The 7,813-nt window shown below is 33.3% G+C and overlaps 2 protein-coding genes across 6 annotated transcripts in view; both read left to right on the top strand.

The window, feature by feature from the left end:
* The first annotated feature begins 1,677 nt into the window (after window positions 1-1,677).
* LOC107029823 (protein SRC2-like) lies at window positions 1,678-2,964 on the top strand. The gene has a single exon (XM_015231271.2). The coding sequence runs from the start codon at window positions 1,835-1,837 to the stop codon at window positions 2,786-2,788; it is 954 nt and encodes a 317-aa protein (XP_015086757.1). The 5' UTR covers window positions 1,678-1,834; the 3' UTR covers window positions 2,789-2,964.
* Window positions 2,965-5,743: 2,779 nt separating this feature from the next.
* Window positions 5,744-7,813, top strand: part of LOC107027827 (SART-1 family protein DOT2-like) — a 3,345-nt gene continuing 1,275 nt past the window's right edge. For 2 of the 5 annotated variants that reach the window (XR_003578600.1, XR_001457782.2), the window contains exons 1-3: window positions 5,744-5,926; window positions 6,012-6,658; window positions 7,540-7,625. Coding sequence is in view for 1 of the 5 variants with exons in the window: in XM_027917237.1 (XP_027773038.1) it covers window positions 6,014-6,658; window positions 7,540-7,545 (651 nt within the window). In the remaining 4 variants the exon portion in view is untranslated. Of the gene's footprint in view, window positions 5,927-6,011; window positions 6,927-7,539; window positions 7,781-7,813 lie in introns of those variants that run through there. The other 3 variants (XR_003578594.1, XR_001457775.2, XM_027917237.1) reach the window with 2 other exon arrangements.

Below are 7,813 nucleotides of genomic sequence, written 5' to 3'. Positions count from 1 at the left end.
CCCCCACCCCACCACCTCCCCAAATAAAAATTGTTTTTAAAAAATATTTTCAATTTCATAAATTATTTTCTACTCTAGTAAAAATAAAAGATGTCTCTCAAAAATATTTTTCATTCATAAATCAAACACTAAAAATCATTTCCGGAAAATATTTTCTATTCACCAACCAAACATGAGAAAATAAGTCCAAAATCCACTTGTTTTCCACGAAAACATTTTATAGGAAAATATTTTCCATGGAAAACATTTTCCTTCATACCAAACACACCCTTAGATTGAAACAATTACTTAAGCGGAGAACAAATAACTTTGTAATAACTTATCATGCAATTTTATTATTTTTTGTTTATTTGATGAGATTGAATAAACAATTATAGCTATTTTAATAGTTTTAGAACCTATGAAATTTTTATGTTTATGAGAAAATATACAACACCAAAATTCCATATCGCATATCCAAATAAAACTTCAATTTCATCTCATAATTCCATATTATGATACCATATCGCATGACCAAACATGCCCTAAGAAGTATCAGTTTCATTCTGCACATATTCAATTCTACTTGAGATTTTATAAGAAGTATTCGATTCTAGTTGATTTCTTGGAGACTACTCTAACTCTAGACCCTACCTTATGCCTATTTCCTTAAATATGCATTTTAAATACTTCACAAATTCATGGAATTCCATAAAGAGAAATACGCCACCATTTTATGAGAGAAGAATAAGTGATAGAACAAAATTGTATCGGTAATATCTATCAGCAAAATACTCTTTTTGAAATATTTTATTTATAATTTTAATTTATTATCTGTCAATTTAAAATTTATTACAAACATTCAACAAAACTTTTCCTTAGTTTATTTACTCTAGAACATTTTAAGGTATTTTAAGGTTTAGGTTCAATATCTTTTATGTGCTGTTGTCATAAATAAACTTTACATTTTGGAAATTCAAATAATAACCCTCCGAAATTAACTCGCATGTTTGAAAAAAATAACGTTTAGATTATGTTATTGGCTTCATTTGCACTGGAGACAAGCTAATCATCAGCAACATAATTTATTTATTTTACATTATCACATAAGGTATATTATTTTTAGTTATTAAACTGTATGTATATGATCTCCATCATGAAAATCAGAATCAACGAAGACTGAGCTTCTAAGCAACTCCAATTTTCGCAGGCTTGTGGATTCCTGTGAGCACACGTAAATTTCAGAGATACATTTATACTATACTAAAGTCTTATTATACATGACACTATCTTGTGTCACATAGACCGAAAAGAGTAGAAAATTACTTATAAATAAGTTCAGGGGTAATATAATTTTAGTATACTATAAATTTGTCTCTGAGATTTTGGGCATATGTTGAGTCTACTTGTGCATTTTTCTAATATTAAAACTAAACTTTAAAATCAGATACTATACCGAATTAATTTAGTATGATATGTTGAAATAATATATATTACTTATGATTTGTTATTTGCTGGTCACATATTTTTGGAGTGAGATTCAAAAGATTTTGTGTTTATGAAAAAAATATTTTCCACGATAATAGGATGAAGGAGAAATTGTGTGACAGCAGCTGAAATTCTCATTAGCGAAAAAGAAGGGAGGAGAAGATAGAAACCATTAATCTAGTTCCTACATTTGACTCAACATTAAGCGAGTACCTTTGTCTCTCTTCGTTAACCTACTTATCACATTTTCACCATTAAATTCTTCCAACAGCACAAGAAAAAAAGAGGGGGAAGAAAAAAAAAAAAGAAGAAATTCTTTAATCAATTCCCTTTTCTCTTTTCTAAATCTGTTGAATTCAACCATATAATGGATTGGCGTCCCTTTGATGTCACGGTGATCTCCGCCACAGGCATAAAGAATGTCAATTACTTCTCTACCATGGATGTTTATGTCGAGATTTCGATATTAGGTTATGCGAAAAATACAAAGAGAACCTTCATTGATAAAAAAGGCGGAACAAGTCCTCAATGGAATTACACAATGAAATTCACATTAGATGAACCTTCCCTCACAAAGTCTGGCCTTTCCCTCTGTTTCCGTATCAGATCTTCTCGCTTTTTCGGTGATAAGGATATCGGAATTGTCTCAATCCCTATAAATGATATCTTCGGTCAATCTAATGCCGGCCCTGATGGCAGCGCTGAGAAAATTGTGGAGTATCAAGTTTTTACCCCTGTTAATGGTAAACCTAAAGGTACTCTCAAGTTTTCTTATAAATTTGGGAAGAAATATGAACAAACTTCTGAACTGATGTACAAAAATGTAAATCAACTTAATAGTAACTACCATCAAAATATGCCTGTTACGGCTTATCCATATGGCCAGACGGGAGCTAATAATGTGCCAACACCTGGCATGGGGTATGGAACGCCGAATCCCAATCATGGCATGGCGTATCAACAACCAGCAGGAGGATATCCTCCTGCTAGTTATAACGCTGGTGGATATCCTCCGGCTGCTGGATATCCAACATCAGGATATCCACCAACAGGATATCCACCGTCTGGATATGGATACGTTCAGCAACAACAACAGCAGCAGCAGCAACAGCAACAACAAGTTTACGGAGGATATCCACCCGCGGTGCAACAAGTGCAAAAGCCACAGAAAAAGAGCAATCTTGGAGGGATGGGAGCAGGAGTGGGATTGGGTTTGGCTGGAGGGTTGCTTGGTGGTATGTTGGTTGGTGAAATGATTTCTGATGATACAGATTCCTACGATCAAGGGTACGATGATGCCATGGACGATATGGATTATTAAAATGAGGTCTCTGTGTATGTTTTGAGTAATTCTTTTGCTTATATATATATGAAATTGGTCTTTGGGATTTGATTAAATACATTATTGTTATTGTATCATTTGATTTGGTAAAGCAAGGACTATATTCCTATTATTTTGCAAATAAAGTTTGTGGAAATGTAATGTCTTACCATACATGATTTTATTATTTGACTTTTGAAGGAAAAAATTAACTCCCTGTCAATTTTTTTCTAAGGCTCGAACGTAAAATTTGCTAACTACTTTTCTTCGGCAAGACAAAATATATGCCTCTTGACTGCACAATAAAGTTACATGAGATTCTCGTTTAGAAAAAAAAAAAAGGATGACTGCAATTAGAAACACGTCTTCCTTGGAGCAAAAGTATCTTTTTCTATTGTCTACGGACTACTTAATTAGCTGTGGACTTTAATTTTGTTCCACAACTGTTGTATGGCACTAGCAGTGTTACGTATTTATTTTGATTAATTTTATGAGATACGTGTTAATTTTTATTTAAAATTTTGTCTATTAAAATTTATCTTACATTTGAAAAAAAGATGGACCCACATATTGTCTTATTTATCTTCGGCTTTTGAACAATTTATGTAATTTTGTAGGTAAGAAAATAGTATGTTTTCATTTTAATGATTGATATCGCGGTTTATAGCCGCGCAAACAGCTGGCTACTTGACTAGTCTTTCTGTAAAAATAAAAGAGAAAGACTCATTTATGTCATTCGTTAAAATTTTAGCTTATTTATTGTAACGTTCCAGAAAAAAATAAATAAATAAAATAATAGGTACTAAAGGTGATATAATTATTAATTAAAAATCTGAAATTCTAAGGGCATAATGGTCCTTTCGCGTATTAATTAAAATAAACCAGATTTGTATTATTTTATTTTAAATTCTATTTGACTAATTCTTGAATTAGTCTCCTAATCCTAATAGTTCTCTCTCTCACGTTCTCCATCTTTCTCACGTTATTCTGCTAAATATCAACAGTTCTTCATGCTTGAAGAACTCACATGAAATTTTAAGAAAAACAAAGCAACCAAAAAAAAAAAATACTAAGGCGAAGAGAAGTTGTTCGTTGAGTGGTGTGGACGTTGAGGTAACTTGGACTGATTTTTGGAGAGAGTTTTGGGTAGCAAATTCATCGTTTGAACATGAATAAAGGTATGAGTTTTTTCTCTCTTGGCTCCTTTCCCAAGAGGCCACTTACGATTCAAACTATTCATCTCGAAACTAAGGTTGTTCCCCGTTGCATGCCCCTGTCACTAGCTCCCTATGATCTTAGGTTGGGTATTCTTGTTGGTAGAATTTAGGGATTTGTGGTGATGATCTCTTTTCGAGTATGTGTTCATGACTATGTGTTTATATTTTGTGTCTTTTGGGAATATGTATGTAAATACGTATGTATTTGTGCAAGATTGTGATCATGATTTTGAGTTTTCTTTAGCATGCTAATAGCATAGAGGTTATTCGTGTTTTGTGTGCAATTAGAGGCTCTTAAAATCGTATATTCACATGGTTGAACGGCTATAAATTCTAGTTAAAACAAATGATCAAATCATCCCTCTAAACTTGTTTTAAGAACCTTAACGAATGTATAAGAAACAAATGTTAAATTAACCCGCAAAAATGATGTATAAAATTGTGGAGTAATGTTCCAGAACCTGGAAATAAGTTGTAGATGAATTCTGGAAATTTTGAACAAAAAAAATATAAATAAAAATAGGTGAGGTCTGCAGGGATCGAACCCGAGACCTCACCAAAGTAAGCCTTAAATAAATAATAAAAAAAAAGGGTGCCAGGCGGGGCTCGAACCTGGGGCTGGGGGCCGGCGAATTGGCAGAAAAAAAGAAAAAAAAATGGGGCTGGGGGAATCGAACCCTTGGCCCCTGTATTGCGCGAAAAAAAAAGGAAAGAAAAGAAGCGGAGGCTGGGGGGCTCGAACGCGACCTGGGGGAGAGGCGAAAGGGAATAAATTCGGTAATTTAAATGAGAGGCGCGGGATTCGAACCCACGACCTCCATGTACACGCGACAGAAAGAAGAAAATAGGGAGAAATAAAACGTGAGGCGTGGGAATCGAACCCACGACCTCAAGGACTGTAGCAGTGTACGAACATAAAAAAAAATAGAGGGGCTGTCGGGGTTCGAACCCACCACCTCACAGCCTCCTCTTCAGCAAAAAAGAGAGGAAAAATAAGGGGGCTGTGGGGGTTCGAACCCACAACCTCCCTAATGAAGATTTTTAAATTTAAAAAAAAAAGAAAAATTAATTCTTTCGTGTAAATATGGGGTTTTATTTAGAATTCTAATTAAAATAGAAAATTAATTCTTTCATGTAAATATGGAGATTTAATTTAGAATTCTAATTAAAATAGAAAATTTATTCTTTCATGTAAATATTGAGATAAATTTAGAATTCTAATTTACAATAGAAAATTAATTCTTTCATGTAAATTGAGATTTAATTTAGAATTCTAATTAAAATATAAAATTTATTATTTCATGAAAATGTTGAGATTTAATTTAGAATTCTAATGTTATGAATATTAGAAATAAAATCATAATATATATATATATANTACGTGAGTAAAATATTCAAGAATAATGCCATCTACTTAGAATATAAAATCAAGATCTTGGCATATATACAAGATACATAAGTCTTGTTACATAATTTGGGTGCGTTATTTTAATTCATTTTTTGTTCTAAAATTTGATTTTTTTCATTAAAAAAATTAATGACGTGATCGAATTATAATTGATCACATTTCAAAAGTAGTTTTGTAAAATCACTGTTACAAATAATGATATAAATAAACCTTTTCTTTTTAAAAGATAATAACATAAATGAATCAAAATTTTAACGAAGAAAATAAATAAGCAGCTTCTGAAAGTTGGAGGACATATTTGACTTTTTCCCAAAACAAAATATAAATACATCTTTTCTTCCAATTAACAAAACCTAGAGTCGCAACGTTTTTGTGATGGGGAAAGAGAAGATGGACCGAATTGATGCAGTATTGTTTGATGATGATGATAACGAAGAATTCAGAAAATCATACGAAAGACTCAGAAAACTTTCATCGGAAAAGCAAAAGGGCGTTGTCGAAACTTTTCCAGAGGTAATTGCTTCCCTAATTAGTGATTCAACCCTTGATAGTGATAATCCAATTTCTGTATCTGATGAATCACAAGTTGTCTTTACAGAGATGGGAGATTTTGTTTGGGGTCTTCAGTTTGATAAATTAGAACAACAACAAAAACCTATTGTTGATGTGCTGCCAAAACCGAAAGAGGAAGTTTCTGTAATAGAGGAGAATTTTGAAATTAAACCAGAGAGGACGATACGTGAAGTTCCAATAGGGAAGGGTTTGTCAGAGGCACTCAGATTATTGAGAGAAATAGGTACACTGAAGGAGGCAGATATGGAATTGGCTGGTCGAAACACAGATAAGAAGAAAAACAAGCTGATTGGGATTCATGGTGGTGATGTGGAAGGGGAAGAAGAGATACAAATTAACAGGATTGATGAATTTGGGCGAAATCTAACTCCAAAGGAGTCCTTTAGGTTATTTTCACATCAATTTCATGGGAAGGGGCCAGGAAAGGAGAAGCAAGAGAAACGTATACGGCAACACCAGAAGGAACTGAAGATGAAAAATCCATCACTATCTGTGGCGGAGAGGATGACAAAGTCTCAGGCTCAATTTAAAATTGTTCTAAGCGGACATATTCAACCAGGGCTTGCTACAGCTGACAAGGGCATGCTTGGTGATAAGAAGGTTGGACATGTTTCGGGCATAAAACGCAAGTCTGATTCAGGACAATATTCGCGCTGCCATAAATTCCACAATGTATGATTTGCAACTTTCAAATAAGTGTAGTTTAGTTGCTTCTTCTTTATATTACCTGAACTTTTACGATTGTAGCTAATTGATTAGATGATTTGGCATGTCATCCCATGTTACGTTTTGGATATTTGTTTTCCTTGTGTTGTTTATTCGATTCTATTCTACGTCGTTGCCATGATGTACTTGCAAAATCTCTAATATGGTTGATGATATTATATATCGAGGTATTTATGTTGGCAAAAAGGAAAATGGTGGCCTGCGTGATCTCAAGGTTATCTCTCAACCATATTACCTCTGTGTCATCCCTTTATTTGATCTTTTTGCTTGTGAGCTATACCATCGGACAGATCATAGACTCAAAAAACAAATACGATACACCTGATGGTCATAAAACTCATGAGTACTACTGCGTAATAATTTTCAAATTGTTCTTAATGTAGTTGTTCACATCCATGATTTCGAGTTCTGTCAACAATATCAACTTTGTATCAGAATACAGTGAAAAAATGAACGAAGCACTTGTCAAATTTAATTGACATTCAGATGACTACAGGAAGAATTGTGTCCTTATGACTATTTAAAAGGAATCTCTTGATATGTCTTTCATTTAGATAGATTTATTAAACGTACTGTAATCCTATTATATGTACTCATGCATATTTATCTTAGCTTTTTCTCCAGAGTTTTACTCAAAAGTTGCCTGCGGTCCTTTCACTCTAAGACTAAGTTTAGTTAGCACTCCATTATTGAAGTTAATAATGGAAAGTTACAGGCAGTTCTGATATTTGGGATATACCAAAAAACCAATAGATTATTCTAAGAAACCAGGAATTTATTGATAGTACTACATATAATAGCTTCATCTTTACAATCTGGAACTGCAGATTTAGTTGAATGCCTCAAGGCACTCAAAGAATGCAGAAGAAGAAGATCTCTAGGAGTTATCAACTTATTTCCTTCGGCTATACAGGTATATAGTATCACTGTTTTTTGTTTTTATCTTTGTGCAGTGAATGATGTCCAATTTACTTGTGATTTCATCGTGGAATGCTTTGATCTTTTTCCTCTGCTATCTCATTTAATGCACCATCTGTATGAATTGTACATCAAAGTTCCATTCGAAAATTCTTTTTTTTTTTTGGCGGGGGGGGGGGGGGG

This window comes from Solanum pennellii, chromosome 1 (assembly GCF_001406875.1).
Source record: "Solanum pennellii chromosome 1, SPENNV200".
In the NCBI taxonomy this organism is placed as follows: domain Eukaryota; kingdom Viridiplantae; phylum Streptophyta; class Magnoliopsida; order Solanales; family Solanaceae; genus Solanum; species Solanum pennellii.
This window is presented reverse-complemented; position numbering and strand designations above follow the sequence as displayed.